The sequence below is a fragment of the Petaurus breviceps genome, unplaced genomic scaffold (genome assembly GCF_028583685.1).
Source record: "Petaurus breviceps papuanus isolate PSGF00001 unplaced genomic scaffold, PetGlider_PUasm1.0 90881, whole genome shotgun sequence".
In the NCBI taxonomy this organism is placed as follows: domain Eukaryota; kingdom Metazoa; phylum Chordata; class Mammalia; order Diprotodontia; family Petauridae; genus Petaurus; species Petaurus breviceps.
Genome location: NW_027187369.1, coordinates 11,763,641 through 11,783,032, shown reverse-complemented (window position 1 = coordinate 11,783,032; position 19,392 = coordinate 11,763,641). Strand labels below are relative to the sequence as shown.

At 42.2% G+C, this 19,392-nt stretch overlaps 1 protein-coding gene across 1 annotated transcript in view; it reads right to left on the bottom strand.

Annotated features, from left to right (window-relative positions):
* The window catches only part of SLC9A6 (solute carrier family 9 member A6), a 33,789-nt gene extending 14,665 nt beyond the window's left edge, over positions 1-19,124 (bottom strand). The window contains exons 1-10 of the mRNA XM_069074126.1: positions 18,709-19,124; positions 14,818-15,017; positions 13,467-13,544; positions 13,070-13,146; positions 12,596-12,708; positions 10,163-10,268; positions 6,466-6,612; positions 4,595-4,695; positions 4,037-4,125; positions 1,757-1,870 (exon numbers count right to left, since the gene is read on the bottom strand). Coding sequence (XP_068930227.1) covers positions 1,757-1,870; positions 4,037-4,125; positions 4,595-4,695; positions 6,466-6,612; positions 10,163-10,268; positions 12,596-12,708; positions 13,070-13,146; positions 13,467-13,544; positions 14,818-15,017; positions 18,709-19,036 — 1,353 coding nt within the window. The 5' untranslated portion in view covers positions 19,037-19,124. The remainder of the gene's footprint in view (positions 1-1,756; positions 1,871-4,036; positions 4,126-4,594; positions 4,696-6,465; positions 6,613-10,162; positions 10,269-12,595; positions 12,709-13,069; positions 13,147-13,466; positions 13,545-14,817; positions 15,018-18,708) is intronic.
* Between the last annotated feature and the right edge of the window lie 268 nt (positions 19,125-19,392).

Genomic DNA, 19,392 nt, shown 5'->3' with positions numbered 1-19,392 from the left:
CCAGGTACATCTGAGGTAGGACAAAGACAACCTGTGTATCCAAAGGAGGCCAGCCAGCACGATGATGAGGGATCAGATGAAAGAAGCTAGACCATGATGACAGCCTTCAAGTGGATGAAGAGCTCTGATCCTTCTTGCATGCAAGACTTGTCTTGCTTGGCCCCAGAGAGCAGAACCAGGACCAATGTAGGTAAGTCATAGAAGGAGATTTTGAATCAACACAGGGGAAAACCTTCCTAACAATCAGAGGGAGAAGAGGCTGCCTTGGGGGCTGGAACAGCAAGCTCCCTCTCACTGGAGACTGGATGCCCTGCTAGTGAGGACACTGCTCTACAAGCAGGGCATGGAATGGCCTTTAAGGTACCTTCTGACGTTAAAAATTCTAACTCTACAAACTTTCTGACTGTCAATCACCTACTGAAAATTCACTAGAAGATAAATGAAAATCTATTTTGAAAGAATTATACTAAAAAAAAAATCTAAGGGAATACCAAAATTGACTCATTTTACTTGACAATTTTGGCAGAATAAAAGTGTTTCCCTGTCCCATTTGTTAGGCATTGACTTCCATTTCCTCTTAACTGTCCCTTCCTCAGGATATAGAACAGGGAACCTTAATTACCTTGCCCTTTTAAGATCTGGAGTAGCCCTGATCCAAATGTAGCACGCTTGTCCGGCTGCTAAGAAAGGGCTTATGTGCAAGCAGACAAAGTTTAGCCAGGAAGTGTATTTTCATCTTTTCTGAAGACCCAAGGAACACAGAGGTCAAATGCGAAGAAAAGATATTTGACAATTCCACCTTGTTTTCATAGATTAATTATAGAATTGTCTTTGTCACTCTGCTATGTAGGAAAAGCGCACAGAGAGAAGTGGAAGAGGCCAAGGGAAAAACAAAGCTTGGGGCCTAGATGGGCCAACAAGAAGGCCCAAGTAAACACTTTTTTATGATCATCAAAGGACAACCTGTACCTCTGAATAGAAGGGATTTTCTTCAGATTTTCTCGTTCCTAGCTTGGTTACCTGCTTCTGCCTCATTTGGCTTTTCTCACTGATTGGAAACATTTGTTTAGTGGACTTCCTTCCCTACACATGGCTAGCAAAGAAATCTGAGTTGCTGCTGTTGGTGAGGTCCTTCTTCATGCTGTACACCCTACCTTCAGAAACCTTGTCATTGCCTGCGATGCCCCCATAGCCCTATCTCACCTAGTGTCCTATAAGGGAAGAGAAGAGGGAGAAAGGGAAGGAAGAAAGCTGAGGAAAGACGTAGGCTGGGAAACAATGAAGACATGTGCCAGGCACTGCGTTGGGTGGACCCTATCCTATTCTTATCTCTATAGGACGACTGCAGTCTTGCTTTGCTCCACCCATCTGACTGGCACTATTCTCATAGGATCAACTGCCCTCTTCCCAACCCCCCAAGGTGAAAGGAATGAAGAATAGGGGGAGAATCAAGCTGCTCCTGATCACCATCCCTCCAGCCCCTATCCCTCATCCAAATCTGTCAACCAAGTGGCAATGTGCACTCTTTCTTTTTGGCCATTTGTTGAAATGCAGTGAATTTCTGGCTGAATATATGCTTCAGAAATCAACATCTCTTTGAACAAATTTGAGAACAAGGGGGGGAAATGGAAATTCCTGGTATTTTTGGCCAGAGGAAACTGTATATACATATATTGTAAATGCAATCTTGTGCCCTCCCCGATCCAATTTGCAATTGCAAAATGCTCTCCCAATCTCACCAGACAAGCAAGGATACAAAAGCACCCACCACGAAAGTCGGGTTAAAGACGTGGTTCTGGAAAGTGAAGAGTGTCAGTCCCATGTATGAGAAGATGAAATTTTCCGCCAAGAAATTGAGAAGCTCAAACAACTAAAAAAAATGGTTTTAAAAATGTTTTCTAGGGAAGATATAAAGTTACATTATCTTCAACCATGCTTGAATCACATGCGACAAGCACTCATTCGCATATCCTAAAAACTAAGAGAAGACCACCAAGCATGTGGATCTACCCACTCCAAACCCCCCACATTCCTAGGAGCCATCCCCACTCTTTCCAGCTTCCCTATTTCTGTCATCTTTGGATCATCACTACAGAACTCAGCTAGGCATAGGAGAAGGAAGGAGAAGAATTTTCCACTTCCTTCTTGGAAAGTTTCTTGGACCCCACTTCATAATTGTTGCTATCATCTGAGTGTAGACCAGGGGTGGGGAGCCTGTGGCCTTCCAAATCCTTAAGTGCAGCCTTTTGACTAAATCTAAATTCTACAGAATCCAAATTTTACAGTTGGTTTCTCACCATCCTGGGAGCCAGGCATTGTAAGAGGTAGAATCCTCATTTTATGGATGAGGAATTTGAGGCTCCAAGACATTAGGGGATTTGCCCATGGTTTTCTAGCTATTGTCAGAGAGAGGTGGGAATTGAACCCAGGTTCAAATTGCTTTCAAGGTTAGCACTCAAGAGGTTCTGCCATGTTGCCTCGGGATCCAGGCTCAAGTTCATTACCAGGTAATCACACATGGCCCAGGGATACAGTCTATACTTGTGGCCAATGGTATTATCACTTATGTATGCCTTGTCTCCAGTGAGATGATTATCTCCCTGAAGGGTGGGAAGGGAGGCAATCACAGCTTGGGCTACTGTGTATTCTCCACAAAGGATAATGTATATTTGTTGAGTGACTAAGTTCAAGGATGGGGAGGGCTCCCATCCTCCACCTTTTTTGATAAGGCACTGAAGGAAAAGGGCTAGGCTGACACTTTTTTAATCACTGCTCCTAAGCATGGGTCTTCTGCTTGTACTTACTGTTCCAAAGATATCATCGTGGTCTTTCTTGTTCTGTCATTCACCACTCCTCTCCTCACCCTTCCCCCATCTTACCATCCTTCAAGGTCCAGCTCAAGTTCTCCCCGACACATCCACACTACCACGAGCCCTGCCTTCTATTACCACACATCTTCATTATCGGACAATCGGGATCACACACTGTTTGACTATATGAGTCTTTTTTCACTACCTGGGCTATATGGAAAGAACTCTCCTCTCTCCCACTTTCTACTCCTCTCTCCCGCCCTTATTCTTTCTCTTTCCCTCTATCTCTTTCCTTCTCTTTCTGTTTCTGCCCCCCTTTCTGTCTCTCCCTCTCTCCATTTCTTTCCTCTCCCTCCTCTCTCCATTCATCTCTTTGCTTCTCCCTGTGTCTCTCTCCCTCTGTTTCTGCCCCTCTCTTTGTCTCTCCCCCATTTCTCTCCCTCCATCTCTCCTCCCCCCCTCAGTTTCTTTCTTTCACATGTACCCATTGTGCCTAGCCAAAATGCTGGTCTCACAGGTGAATTAAATTAATCTGTAAAAAGGAGGAACCCAGGTTTAAAAAACAAAACATTTTATTAAAAGTACTTTGTCTCTGAGTTGAAAGGAAAACCAGTGTCTCTTGGAGCCACGAACTCAATTCCTTAACAAGAAAAATGTCTTTGCTGCTGCTTCACTAATGGTCCTAATCACTTAAGCAGCCTGAGAACACTTATTCTCTCCACACGGCTGTAATCAAGTACAAATTTGTATGTGGCACATTTTTCATCCATTGTCCTCCCTCCCTCATTAGCCTGCAAATTGGAGGGCCCGGGCTCTGCCTGATCCCCACAGATACCCTGCCTGTGGACTCATTCAAGACCCTTTTGTGGGGGTTGTCCCATCACTGCTGCAGCCCCCTCCCGCTCCCAAGGCTGCAGCATCCCTGCAGATGTCAGTGACGAGACAACAACAGAGAGGGGAAGCGAGTTAGCCTTTCCTGGACCTCCCAGAAGCAGCCCCTTTCAACTTGCTCAAAGCTACTCCAGATGGAGGACCGTGAAGGGGCCAGGGAGGCTCATGGTCCTGTCCAGCCTAACCCCGCCCACCCCGGGGAACTACTGTGAGGGGTCAGGACAGACTGGGCCAACAGGATTTAGGCCACGAAGGTGGTTCAGGCAACCAATCCAAAGGCTGCTGCTTGGCAGAGAAGCAAAAAATTCTGAGACAAGTTCCAAGGTCTCTCTTACCTGCTTGGTTCTATGCTGCGAATCCGGCGACAAGTTATTGTACGTATAGTGCGCTTGTGTGATGCCACAAAACAAGACTGCAACTACACCTGCAGGGAGGACAAAGTCCAGATTTAGCTAAGAAACCCTTACTAGCAAAAAGGAACTTCCTAACTTTTTTATGATTAGTTCCCTTAATTCTTCAATTCTCTCATGGTTTCATGTGAAAAGTGATTTTACAGATTGGAGGAGGGAATATCCTGTGGGACTGCTATTTTGGGGTGGTGGGTAGGGGAAAAATGGAGAGAAAATTTGTAACTCAAAATCTGGCGGAAATTAATGATATAAATCGGAAGTTAATAAAGCATTTGAAAAATAAAAAAAAGAAAAGTGATTTTACTTTCTAAAGCAAAAATAGGGGGAAAAAACCCACAATCTTGAGAAATGTGCTTGTGTACTTGGTGAAGGGCTCACTCTTCCTTCTCTCCTTCCTTTGTGGAAGGAGGGGGAGAAGTGATGGAGGAGAGGGGAGGGAGAGCAGTCAGCAATGTTTAAAACCACAAAGGTAACGTGACCTACCAGTGAAACCCCAGGCTTCAGCTAGAAGGAAAGTACTCCAGGACATCAAGAAGAACAGGCCTGTTTCCAGCAAGTGGAACTCTCGTAATTTGGTGAACTTGGTCACGTAAGACTGTTAAGGTTGGTCTCAAAATGATGAAATGCACTTTTATTTCAGCATGAAAAATTGGCAAGTTCCTATTCAATGCTCAGATACTTTCTCTACCCCCCCCGCAATGTTATTAAAACAAAGTCTAATTAATGTAACAAAAAAAATGTAGTGAACAAAATCTAATTAATGTAACCAAAAAAAAAAAAAAAAACCAAACCCAAAACATGAAAAATGTTGTGTCTGGGTCTCAATCAAAGCTTCTTAACCTGGGAGTCAGTATATTATAAAAAAAAAACCTTTTGATCACTATATTTCAATATACTGGGTTTCCTTGGTAATTTTTAAAAACAGGGTTTTGAGAAAAGGTCCAAAGGCTTCTCCAAGGGGTCCAGGATACCAAAGGTTAGGAAGCCAAGGGACAGTCATAGCATCAGGAAGCCCCTAACCTCATGGAGAGGGGGACTCATAGTCTCTTCTTCATAAAAGAAATTTACCATCAGCATACTATTTTTAATCAATCAAAATGATTTTTAGGCTTCTAGTTCCTCCCCCAAATATGGGCAGGACAGAACGTAGAGATGAGAGCAGCAGACCACAATAAGACTGAGCTTTCTTACACATGTGTCAAGACAGTCTCCAAGCTAAAATTGAGTAGCTGTATTAGCCTTGTGGATTTTCCAAAGCATTTTCACAGCTCATTTTATCCTATAACCACCCAGTGAAGTAGTTGAAGCATTGTACACATGGGGAAATTGAGGAACAGATTAAGTGACTCGCCTCAAAAATGATTGCTTATGGCTGGTTGCCCATCCAGCTAGGTGCTTAATTCTGTTTACTTGCCTTCCAAGAGACAAAGAGTACCACCTCCCCCATAAAACCAAACTTAAAGTATATTTGGCAATAAAGTAAATATTGCCTTTATAAGGGAGAAATCTTAAGCAAAGGGTGTAAATTATTAACAGAACTGAGATCCCAGCTACACGAACTTGGAGAAGTCTCTTCCTTTCCCTAGGCCTCAGTCCCATGTGTGAAGTAAGAGGACTGGGCACTATTATCTCTACAGTCAGAGCACTGGGCCTCGAGTCAGGAAGACCTGAGTTCAAATCCAGCCTCAGATACTTCCTAGCAAAGTGACCCTGGGCAAGTGATTTAACCTGTCTGCTTCAATTTCCTTATCTGTAAAATGGGGATATTAATAGTACTGACCTCTCAGGGTTGCTGTGAGGATCAAATGAGATAATATTTGGAAAGTGCTTAGCACAGTGCTTGGCACATAGTAGGCACTTAATAAATGCTTATTCCGTCCCCTTGTTTCTCCCTACCCCCTCAGTCTAACATTCTAAGAGAAGATGAAACTAGTCAGACTTCTCCTTACCCAAGCTACATATATGGCCTATTAGATACCATAGCCTGACATTTCCTGCTTTTCTCATTAACCAAAGTGCCAAAGAATTACAGCCCACTCTGGTGGGAAAGAACCAACAGCATTTTAAGACCGAAAATATTGTGATCATATATACATTCACAGCAATTTGTTCTATAACCTTACAAAAGGGATTGGGGTGGAAATGTACCAAATTCACCTTTTGCTGTAAAAGTCACATCTATACAATACAAAAACTACAAAACCTTTTCACTGGTGCATTATTGGTCAAAGGAAAAAAAAAAAGCAACTGGTAATATTCAGCAGTCCTAAGGCAATGCCACATAATGCCTGCATTTCAAACTCCAGAGAAACAGCGATGGACAATGAAGCACCTGCCCAAGAGACCAATGAAAGGATATCAAAGCTGTGACCACTCCTGTGGCAGCTCCCATGGCAAAGGAACCACTGAAAATCCCCAGGAAGATTCCAATAGATTTAAACATGGCTGTCACGTCAAACGTGTGGCTATTGTCTCCAGCTGGCTGGTATGCCACGATAGAACTGAGAAAAGAGAGAGACCTCGCTTATTTCTTAAAAAGTGAAGAAAGAGACTTTACAACTCTGATGTTAAAAGGATCGATCAGGATGGGGGCTGGCTGGATATTTGGCTGTGAATCACTGACATAAGGGCAAAGACTACCTGCCCAAACCTCCATGTGCATACAAGAAAAACCTCAACTCTGGGTTTAAATGTCAATTTCAGTTATAGATTTTTTCAAAATACTGTTGTATTATGTATGAAAACTGGATTAAGCCTTTAGCTCTCTCTCCTTCCAGCCTCTAGAGTCAGTTATCTGAACACGGAGTAGGGAAGAAAGTTCTGTTTGAGCACTCTTAGCATCTGAGTGCCTCACAACCCTACATACTAATGTGACCAAGATAATGAAAACTGGGCCCACTTATTCTGAGCTGAGGCATCAACACATCAACACTGCTCAAGATGCAAACCTGGTTTGCCTGAAGTACTTTTCAGCCGTAAGAACCACCCCCAGAGCGACATAGGGGAATGAACATTTTGTAGAGAGGAGGACCCAGGGAGACTGCTCACTGAGCTCAAGCAGTTCTAACAATCCACTTGTCAGCATCTCCAGCGAATCCATTTCTCTCCACCCCACTGGAATATTAACTACCCAAGTCACTCTGTAATAGCCAAGCCCCACATTTAATAGGAAGCCTTCCCTACCTGAACTTTCTAACCCAACTCGGGGTCAAACAGGACTTTGGCAGCACTCGTCCTTGGAAATAGACACAGATTTGAAAAGCAAACTAGGTCCCCAGTGACAAGGCTCTCTATTCCTAAATCAGGTTTGGATTAAGTTAATTAGTTACTAGAGGTATAAAAAAGATCCTGTAAGATCATGATATTGAAGAAGGCACATCAATGAAGGTAAGTGAGGGGGTGGCCAGGGAACCCTCCAAACAGACAAAACACATTCTCCATTTATCCTCCCTGTGGTTACTGCAATATGCTTCGGATTACAAGTGTAAAAACATGCTTAGTATGTCACACAGACAAGAACAAGACTCTCTTTATATCCATCCATTTAAGTCAATAAAATGTGCTTAAAACCAAACAAAATATACAAAAATTGAGGCAAATGGCAGTCGACATTAAATTTCATACTCGGACTTAAAACTAAAAATGTAAACATGTGGGTGAAACATTTCAAAGTGACATAATAGTCTTTGATGGGGAGATGTCATATTGCTCAAATAACTACATAATAACCTTTAAGTAACTAATGTATGAAGTTCTTTTTTTTTAATGGCATGGGTCACTCTGCTACAAAGAGACATACTCATGATAACAGCATAGACAACAGCTGACCAGAGATAAGAGATGCCTGCTTCCTTTCCTGAGGGATATTTTCAGAGTAATGGCTCCAATAAAACACCTATAATTTGGCTTGAAAAGGTTGCTTTACCTCAGCTTTTCCCTTGTCAAAGTATAGGTGATCAGAATGAATCATCCTGATCATCTATACACTCATTTCCAAGGAACCCAAAACAAAATGTCACTGGAAAATGAAGATTAACCATGGGTTAAAAGCAGATGGAGGGCTTTCTTTTATTACAAAAGCTGGCCTCCAGACTGAAGTTTTAGCTTAGGTTTTCACCACCAAGCAGCACCTTATCTCATAGAGCAGAATTTGAGCCACCTGAAACCAAGTCTTTCTCAATGGCTTCCCTTACCTTTTCTTACTTATAAAACCCAGGTCTGGGCCCTGCTCCCCTTCCTCCCATGCAAAGGATGCTGGTTAGGTGGGGCAAATCCATCTAAACCAGTGCTTGGCCCAAACTGTTTTATTCCCAGCCATCCCAGACTTGGGATTTTCTAACTATCCAAAAAAGAAAGGAAAGGGGCTGCTAAAGGCATTAGCAAACACTCTAGCTGGTGATGCCCTGGGGCCAATGAAACCCTGACACGGTCTGTTTCTTTCCTGCTTTGAGATGGGAATTCATTTACTCAACTGGGTTAAGACAATCATGAAGCTTCTCGAAAGGCAGTGGGGTGTGAGGCAAAGAGCCCTAGCTTATGGAGGCTTGAGTTTCTACCCTTCAGTGGTCAAGTGGCCACAGAATCTGCTCATCTATAAAATGGGAAAAACATTAGCACTACCTCCAGGGAGAGGACCAAGGGGAGAGGGTGAGGCATGTGAAGAAAGCACCTTCTCAACCTAAGAGTGTTCAAGAAATTTAAGCTATTATTAGAGCTGGTGTTCTTCAAAGAGGGCATCTTCAGACACAGCCAGTCAATAATGACAAGTGAAATTTAAAAAAAAAAACTGTTCTTTGCAAATATTTGCATTTCTATGTCAAACCCCAAAGCTTTAGAGATAATCTTTTCAATCCAACTTTATAAAATATTATTTCTGACTTTAAATAGGAAAAAAACCCAAGAGCACATCTGAGTCAGAACTGAAGTGTTTTTCTTGTCCCCCCCTCCTTGACTCTCAAGCCCTGCGGCCAATGAGAAAGACAGATTGTTTGTCAGTGACATTTTCCAGGAAGTTAGCTCTCCCCTGTTCTCTTCATCTCTTTGAAGTCAGCATCAGTGAGCTGGGATATAGAAATGGTCCAGAAAACTGTAACCTTAATAGGACTGAAAGCTCCATGAGGACAGAGGCTAGGTGCTTATCTAAACTTTGCATTTCCTTCAGCAACTAGCACAGTGCTTTCCACCCACAGCAAGTCCTTTAATAAACATTTGTCAGGAGGAATATGTTGTTTTTAGCAACTCAGAAAACACCACAGCTAGAAGCCTTGTAATTCATTTTTCCTCCTTCCAATTAGTGCACAGTTTTGACTCTGCATCTATATTCACCAAAGGAATGAAATTGTTTAAATCTCTATAAGAAATTAGTCTTATGCTGTATTTCCTGAATTAACTATATATGAGCTGTGAGCAGCTGCAAAAATTCAGTGATGAGGATGAAAGATGGGGAAAAGGCTTTCCAGAACTATACTCACTGAAATCTACCCGTGCAACTTACTGCCAAGTAAACACAAATCCTAAGTGACAAAACTTAAGAGGAGGAAATGAAACCACTACGGGAGAGCCAATGCCCAAGGAATGATGGCCCATTTGGCAGCAAGGCAAAAATGGCTATTTAAGAAGGTTCAATTAGTTCTTCTATTATATCTAGAACATGAAACCTGAGGAAGAACAAAAGGAAAAAATATATGGGGCTTCTGTTCCATCCATTCTCTCACCCCCACATATGGCAAGAACAGGTCCAGAGTACCTTAGGGGACTTAACTGGTAGTGGAAGGAACTCAGTGTCCTGGAGGACCACAGAATTCCTAAGCTATCTGACATGGGAGGAGGGAGGAGAGCAATTGGCATAGCAACTGTACTCTAGAAATTGTAGCAATAGGAGGCAAGCTAGGCGATATCTATGTGTTTGTGTTTTAATCAAAGTAATTCTGCAGCGGAGAAATACTTTGATTTAGATTACATTTGGTTTAGACAGGTGACGTTTGGCTCCTATGCCCTATCACTTCACGTACAAAACCCAAGTTTTAAGAAAGAAAAACCCAACACACTTACGAAGACAGCACTATAGCAACAGCATCGTTAAGGACACTCTCCCCAAAGAGAAGCGCGTAGAGTTCAACGTCAACTTGAAGTTCGTGGAATATGGCGAGAACAGTCACTGACAAAGACAAGAATTTTTTTTTTATGTTTTAAGAATGGTCATTATCGATATGCTTGCCACAACTGATTTTCTTTATCATAACAACTACTTGATTTTTGTTCTCAGAAATTCACTCGTTACTTCACAAAAAATTCTAAGACAATTTATAACATAAATTTAGATGTGTGCCAACATTTCCTTTTATATTATTGCTTAAAAAACACCATTCCCTAGATTGCACACAACAAAAATTCCTTTTTCCAACTCCAAAGCAGCTTAAAATAAAAGGCTTGGGTTTTGTTAATACTCAGGAGGACTGAGTATGACCACACAAAGAACATAAGCTTCAAAAATATCTCTTCTTCAGTTTCTTTTCCATCTATGTCTTATTCAAAGCTTTGTCTTATACTAAGTAATAATCTCCCTTCTATGTTGTAGAATAGAAACAGAGAAAGATAGACAGACAGATAGTCCCCACTGTGGACTTTACCTTGTAGCTTGTTTTCTTTATAAGGCACCCAAATATCAAGAACAATGCTTTACATGAACAACAGGGAAAACGAGGACAAGGGTGGTTTTTCGTTGGTGTCAAAATCTTCCACCAAGGATAATGGCCAGAATAACAGGTGGGCTCTTTACTATAACAAGAAGTCAACTCTACTGATTCATTACTGCCTTGGGGCAAGGGGGAGGGAGGCAGGAAAGAAGCAACTCATCCACATTGAAAAAACTAGTTATATGGAAACCCTAGAGAAATAAGAGGAGACTGAAGCCATATGTATTATAACCTCCACTGCTGAGTCATGCACGGCCCACTTGCTGCATAAACCAAGGCTACCATGAAAGATTAATGTAGTCCGAAAATGCTAGTGCCTCTTCCAAAGGCAACTAAAATTGAGAAGTCGGCATTTTGAAAAGATGCAATTTCCCTTGTAAAGCACTTCAACTGGAAAGTACAGAAATCATAACAGCAAAGCAAAAGGATACAAGAGTAAATTCCAGAATATTAAACAGTAACCTATGGCTCTCCTCTCCTGAGGTGAGCTGTTGCAATAGGACAAGGCTAGCCCCATGGTCTAAGGAAAAGACTGAAGACAATGTCCATCGAGTTCAAGGGAACATAAAGCCCCCTCTGGAAGATTCAAGAAAAGAGGGTTTTGTTTGAACCATCCAACTAACTACCTTTTATAAGCAAAGTGAAAAAAATAGGAGGCTGAAATGAGTATGATGTCAAACTGATCACCATGAATAAGTAATCTGGCTGCCTTAAGAATCTGGAAAGCATGGGCAATTCTCTTTCATTAAGGAAGGCCTGCTAGCTCCTGGAAAGAACAACGAACCAAACTGCTGGCTGCAGAAAGCCATAAGGTTTGAGCCTCCAGGGCCTAGATAACTTTGTATTGACACCTGTACATACGAACATTAAGAAGAAAGCCCTGGAGGTCTGAAAGAAAGTCATTTGAGCTCCATCTTTAAAAGCTAAATGATACCAACCGCTGGCCTGGAAACATATTCTGGCTGATTTTAATCCAAGGTCAGCTTATACTGGAAAAAGAACACATTTTCCTTCCTTTCCCATACAGCCCATAGAGTTTCTCAGAGGTGACCTTTGGATTCACCACATACTGCAGCTTTAAGATAGTGAGACAAGCCATTCACAAGGTCAAGACACAAAGTGGAGGGGTGGCTAGGTGGTGCAGTGACTAGAGCACCAGTCCTGGAGTCAGAAGGAGCTGAGTTCAAATCCTGCCTCAGATACTTAACACTCGCCGTGTGACCTCGGGCAAGTCCTTAACCCCAGTTGCCCTGCCCTTCCCCCCTCCAAAAAGCAAAAAAAAAAAAAAAGGCAAAGTGGAACAAGCCTCTTCCATATGAGAATAAAAGGTGCAAGAGAGCAAGCTTCTGACTAGAACAGCCACTTCTCTTCCCGCCTCCTTTAACCCTTGATGGAAAGGAGAACTACAATCCTGCTCACTCTAATTAAATTGACACTGCAATACTAGTGTTGAGTAATTGAAAAGGTTTTTAGGTGACTACTCTCCTAGGAATATGGAAGAACTGTTTAGATGTTACCAATTTAATGAACATATTTAACCCAGTTCCCACTTTGAGGCAAAAAGTCACATACCACCATGAATGGTACTAGATAAAAAAAATACTTTGAGTCTTAAACAGCATCCAATTTAATGGTCAATAAAGTAAATCAATGTGTGTGCTTATGCCACAGAGAATCCCAGAGCGTGATTTTACTGCTTGGATTGAGAAAACCTACAAGAAAAAATGAAACATATGTCACGCTACAATAAAGGAAACTAGGCACAGAACACTGCTCTTAGAAGGCATACCTGGATCGGTTGCAGATACGATGGCACCAAACAACAAACAGTCAGTGAAGTAGAAGTCGCCACCAAGCTGACCTGTTACTTTCATCAGGGTTACACAGCCATACATAATTGACCTGTCCAGTGAAAATATTTACAACTCAGACACATACAAACATATATATGTATATGCTCAATTAGAGAATAATGGAAAAGGCAACAGGAAACCTAGTTGAGTATCTTCTAGGTGATCTCGACTCTGAAAGCATGTTATTGCTAGAACATGGAAGCAATGTGCAGTCTTTTGAGAAATATGAGTGAACGTATAATTTAAAACATTGCATTGCAAACATTTCTAGAAGCATTCAGAGATATAATACTCTACAAGCCACGTGGGCACGCATATACAAACAAATGTACATGTGTGCATATATTACATATAGATAGATCTCGAAATCCAGTTTTCAAGGTTAAATATCTCAGGCTACAAATACTTACCCTATCACAAAACAAGAAATGGCTGTCCCAAGAAAAGCATATGCTAGGATTGAACCCAGGTTTCGGAAGAAATGTCTCTAAAAAAAACAAGGTCTTTAGTTACTTAATCTGACCCAACATCTGTAGGATACATACCGACTTGACAACAAAAACTTGGGATTCGGGAGTTAATATACCACACATTATGTGTGTGTTAAAAGGTGTAAGTCTAAAAAGGCAACAATGTGATCAATGGTCTGAACAGGAAAATATAACGAAAAGAAAAAGATGAGAAGGAGTTGTAGAAAAGCTAGTCATTAAGGAGATTCCCAAGCACATGTGCACAGGAAAGTCAACTGAATTCAAAGAGTACTTAGTAAGCAACCACTGTGTACCATGCAAGTGTAGAAGCACCTACCCGTTTCAGACTGTATCCTGCATAAAATATAATCGGAGGAAGTAATATATTGAAAAATACTTCAGGATCAAACGTTACCTGTTTAAAAGGGGGGAAAAAAGATTTTGAGTTCTTCAAAATGAAAATATTTTTGTAAGACCTCACACTAAACCATTCTGTAAATTATTAGAGTGATAAATGTAAAGCTTCTATTCAATGCTAAGCATGTTACTACAACTTGTATTGCCACTTCCTCATTAAAATGGATAAAATTCACCAGAGAGAAACCAAGGAGCCCAACTCCGTGACTGCTCTCCAATGGAGAAGACTTGAGAAGACACTGAGCTCAAAGGAGCACTGTGACGAGCAGTCAGTGTAGGCTTCTTTTATGGATACCTGGTTAATTTGCTGGCCAAAAGACAGAAGACAGGAGAATTCAAGAGAAACAGGGCAGGTAGGGATAGGGGGTGGGAAGGAGAATGGAACAACCCCAGCAAGTGTGACATAGAAAAGCTAGGGGCAAGGGCAAGTGGCCAAGGTGAGAATGGGAAATGGAGGCAGAGGCAAGCAACTTCTGGAGTGTATGTGTGCATGGTGAGGAGGAAAAGAGGGAAGTGGAAGAAGAAACTCAAGTTGGCCCCCAATAGAATCCATACACTCAATACTCTATCATGGGAACTGATGTGGCAGTACATGTGCTGAAATAAGTGCTGGAAAGGCGGAATGCACATCCTTTCGTCTCAGTAGAATGTAGCCTACATTTCCAGATGTGATTGCTCTGCCAGTCAGCAGTCACTTGTACTTAACTGTTTTCCTTTGTTCCAAGGGAAGGTTCAATGTTGGAGGGAAGAAATATATCAGGAAATGACTGGTTTAAAAAAAATAACTGGATTTAAATCCTACTTTAGGGCACTTACTAGCTATGTGATCTTGGGCAAGGCACTCCTTTAACATCTCTGAACCTCAGTTTCCTCATCTGAAAAATGGGGCTAATATTCACATACTACCTACCTCATAGGGTTGTTAGAAGGAGAGTTCTTTGATAAACTGTCAAGTACTACAGCACGAGGAGTTATTATTTTTAAGCACCTTGAAGCATTGCAACAATTGAATCCAAGAAAGATTAAGGCAGGAAAGCAGGTTAGAAATATTTGAAACACTGGTCAAAACAGAAAACTTAATGAGTTAAGCCTTAATCAGAAAATGAAAATTTTTCCCAAGCATTATAGTTAATTGACATTTTGCTGTATATATTAAGAATCCACTGAGTCTTTTCTAATGTGTTAAAGACATTGCTTCTTTTTTCCCTTCTGCATCACTTTGCTGCTAGAATTAAAAAAAAAAATCCCAAACAGAATGACTAGAAGCTTACCTTCCTAAGCATTTCATTATCTTGAACGTTATTGAGTTCATGGGAACTGATCTCTCCTTTCAGTGTATATTCATAAAATTTTCCACTAACATTCACTAATAAGGTAGCCGGACTTGTCTGCATTTGACAGCTTAATGTCACATTATTAACATCACTCGGAACATGAACGCCATATCGAAGAACCAAGCCCACCAAAAGCCCTGGAATTTGAAAAGAGAGAATGCTGTAAGCTCCTTGTGGGCATCAACCAGTTCCTTAAATCCCCTAAAAACTTCATTGGTTTTCAACACACACACACACACACACACACACACACACACACACACACACACACACATCAGTGATGTTAGCCAAATCTGAGCTTCCTAGAGTCAGGACTCAGATTGAAATACAAACATGTTTGAAATTACTGCTCAATTCCCAAGTCGGAGAACCTGACATCCTCATAAGCAGGGGATGGACAGATGGGTAATTTTCCCCAGTGTAATATCACAGATCACTAACCCCAATATTTCTAGAGCAGCATATAAGTAACAGAGCAGGAAGATTACCTAATGAGAAAATATCTTACAAATCATCTTTTCATAGAATCCACTGCATGACTTCCCCATTTCATAGTGCAATCATATTAAAAATTAGTTTTCCACCTCCACCCATGATTCATTTGACAGGTTCCCCCCTTCCTATACTTGTACATTTGTGGGGTTTTTTTCCATCCAAAATGTAGGAATTGACATTTATCCCTCTTAAATTTCATCCTGTTGGTTTCAGTTCATTGTTCCAGTCTGCAGAAGGAGAAATCAAGATTCAGATGCCCACGATGAGACATCTTATCACTCTGACATCAATCACAGCCAAAGCAGATTATATTTTATAGTCTTTTAAAAAACACACAAAACCTCTTGATCTGCTCATTTATTTTAAGGCTGCTGGATTAGACCTCACAGTCTCACAAGGCATAGAAAATAGTCAGAAAAAGAGGCACAATTCCTCATCTCTGTTGCCCTCTGAACAATCTTTAATGAATCATACCAAGTGACCCTTGGGTTGCCTGAAGCTTAAGGCAAAGGGAAATATTCTTCCCCTGCCTTCAATCCTTTATGTTATTATTTATAAACAAAGTGACATTCCTTATCATAGTGGAAGATCAACTTCAGGTTCAACTTAGCTTAACAATTTTTGGCTAATTGTGACGATGGTAAATTCTTTAAGAAAGCTAGCTAGTTGAACAAAATGCTCAGCCTTAGATTTCTAGGGTGTAATATGGACAATAAACTAACCATATTTTGTTTATATAAACTCTAGTTTTCACCAAAAAAAATAACCTTACTTTTTCAAGGGAAAAGCAAAGAGTTAAAGGGTCCGTTTCTTAAACAGTATATTTAGGATTCAAATAGAAAAACTGACTCAAAGCTAGGGAAAAAAATCAGTGGGTTCAATCTTAAAGGTTGGAGGGTGGACATGAAGGGAATAAAAGTGTCAATAGTGAAGATGATAGGAGAGATGTAAGAAAAACTTGAAAGATACTCAATTAGATTAAAAGAAAAACCCAAACCAAGCTTACTCCGTGCAGCACTGAGAATCTGAAAGCTTTTTGCAACCTCTCATCCAAGCTCACACTAACCCTTTGAGACTGAGAAGTAGACAAATATCACTAATCCCCCATTTTACATACTGAGAAACCTTGAGAGGTTAGGGAGTAATCAAAGAAAAACAACTGTCATGGGGAGTCAGTAGAGAGCCCTACCACATTTGGCATGGACTCCTGTCCCTAAGCCCAGACTGGAAACTGATGCTCATCTTTTAAAGCCCTTTTAAGGACTAGGTGGCACCCCAGGGAGCCTTTCCTTAACCTGCCAGCACTCTGGTCCTCTCCAATGCACTTCAATACAAATTAAGATGCTCTTTTGACCTGCCTTCCATCCCCCTAAACTTTAAAAGGGTAAAAACCTAGTCCTTCTTTCTCTCCTCCAGCTTTGAGTAATGCTTGTTGATGCAAATTGAATTAATGTTCTTACATTAGGCAACACAAGAGGAAAAAACGCCCCCTCCCAAAACAGAAAGGAACAGAAGTCCTTTCCTTGCTTCTTACTGACTCTACGCCGTCAGCAAATGCAATTACTAATTCTTTCAACTGAAATTCTCTAGTTCTGTGTGCTTAACCATTTATCCATTTAGCAAAGGTTAACAGTTTTTTTAATGGAACATTTTAAAACAATCAGAGAAAGATTTTATGCTTCCAACATACAACTAAGCATTTATAGCATTCCTTCCATCCTAACCTAGGAAAATCCAGTTCTCCTAGGAAAGAAGAATTTGGCATATAGAACCTCATGTCACTGATATTTCTGTATATGTGTGTGTCTTCATTCTGTCCTGTTAACTGGACTATAGACTGTCTTATAATTTTTGGTTATTTCCTGTGTCTAGCACAGTGTAGGTACCCAATAAACGTTAATAATGATAATGGAGTTTAAGCATTATAACACGATGTATCTCGAAAGTATCTTGAAGATCATTTACTTGGATAAAAAGATTAAAAGTGAAAAGATACAAAATATGCAACATCCAATTTTATCCAAAAGCTAGGGAACATGGTAAACAGAGACTAAAAACAAATCTGAGATTGTACAATTTCTAATGCTCTATACATGACGTTCACGGATCAGAGCTCATAGTGGAATTAGGCCCTCAGGAGTCTTTATAAAGGAAAAGAGATGCAAAAGTTAGCCAAGTTTCCAAAACTACGATGAGCTTCAATCTATGAAAATCATCACCTTACAAGTGAAAATGACTAAGGGTGTTTGCGTTTTTCTGAAACTCACAGAGAACTACCTTTTCTTATCCTCCTTGAGATACATACTCAGAGGTAAACATTTCATGAATGGAGTGGCTCTTTGGGAGCCAAAGTCTTCAACTGACTTCGAGTCTGAGGCAAAGGGGCAAATATTAGTGGGATCCCTGCCACAGCCACAAGTGAGGGAAAAAAAACAATCTCACCTGTATGCTGTATAGAAGGGATTATTTGTCGACAACGATTTCTTCAGACATAAACAAAGACACATACACAGTGATCACTCAGCGGAGTCGTCTTTGATTAAGACAGTCGGCAATACCTCTCTAGAGGCCCCAGTTTAGGAATGAGATGGATCTGTTTGTCCCAAGGGGGCCATTTGCCATTACTTCCCTCCTTACCATTTAACCAAAAAGAAAAAGACAGACTAGAAAGCCATTGAAACCACTCGTAAAGGGTTAATAATCTCATGACTGCAGATGTGTAGTGTTTATAATTAGTTTTAGATTAACCGTCTCTAGATCACTATGTAGTAACAACTGTCCTGGGAAAACTTTTAACTCTTTCGTTAGCTGACTTGGGACAACCAGAACCTCCGGATTCTAACAAATTCATACTAGGATGCAGCCAACAGGTTGTTAAAGAGACACAGCTAATTGTTATGGATCAACAGATCGGTTCCCCCAGGTCCCGTAGCTTTACGTTTGACCACACTGGGAGAGATAAAAGATGTGCCCTTCGTCCGCCTCGAGGGCAGAGAGCCGAGTGGGTGCGAGAAGACAAGTAGAGGTCGAATCAGTTTTTCGGAGAACACCAAAAATTGACAAGGGGACTCCTCCAGCCCAGGTCTCCACATAGGCAGGGAAGCCCGATTCAATTTCAAAGAGGCTAAGAGAGAGGCGCGTCTCCCCACCCCACCCGCTTCCTCAATTGGGCAGCCCTCCTCCCTGGGGTCCCCAAGAAGCCTCGGTCCCGGGACGGTCCCGGGCCGAGGGGTGGGTCCCCTTCCCCAACGGGAAGGCGAGGCAAGCAAAGGAGAGCAAAGGGCGCGAGGGGGGAGCAAAGGGCAGGGTGGGGGGCAAAGGGGTGGCACTTGCCGTAGATCATGGCCAGGCCAGTCTCGTGCAGGAAACGGGCCCGTCGGTGCTTGAAGAGCCATATGGTGAGGATGGTGAGGGTGAGGAGCAGGATGAAGATGAGCAGGTTGGCGCTGTCTTGCCGGTGGCTCGCCTCCGCCTGCTTCTCGGACACGATCTCCTCCTCCATGGCCCCTACGGCTCCGGCTCCGCCACCGTCCTGGGCACCCGCCCAGCCACAAGCGCCAACAGCCAACAACAGCCAGAGAAGCCGCCCGCGCGCAGGGCTGCGGGAGCCCGAGCTGCCGTTGCCGCGCACGGGAACCCTCCGCCAGGCGCTCAGTGCCATGGTTCCCCCAGCCCCAATGCCACCGCATCCGCCCCGCGAGCCAGATGCCGTTTGTTGTCCCCGGCCACTCCCGAGGGCTCATGGGAAGAGGGGCGGAGACTCGGTAGAATCGGCCCAGCACAGGCTGGCCGAGCGACCGCCCACTCCTCGCGGCCAGAGCTCTTAAAGGGACCACCACGGCATCGGCCCCTACAGCCAGTTGAGTGGGAGGAAGGTCATGTAATCCAGTCCCCTGCCTCTGGGAAGGGCAGCATCTCTCCTATAGGCGCCATGCCCTATATTCCATGGATTAAGCATTCATTGTTTGGGTACCAGTCAGGCAAGAGCCACAGTGATATCATTTCCCGTACAGACCC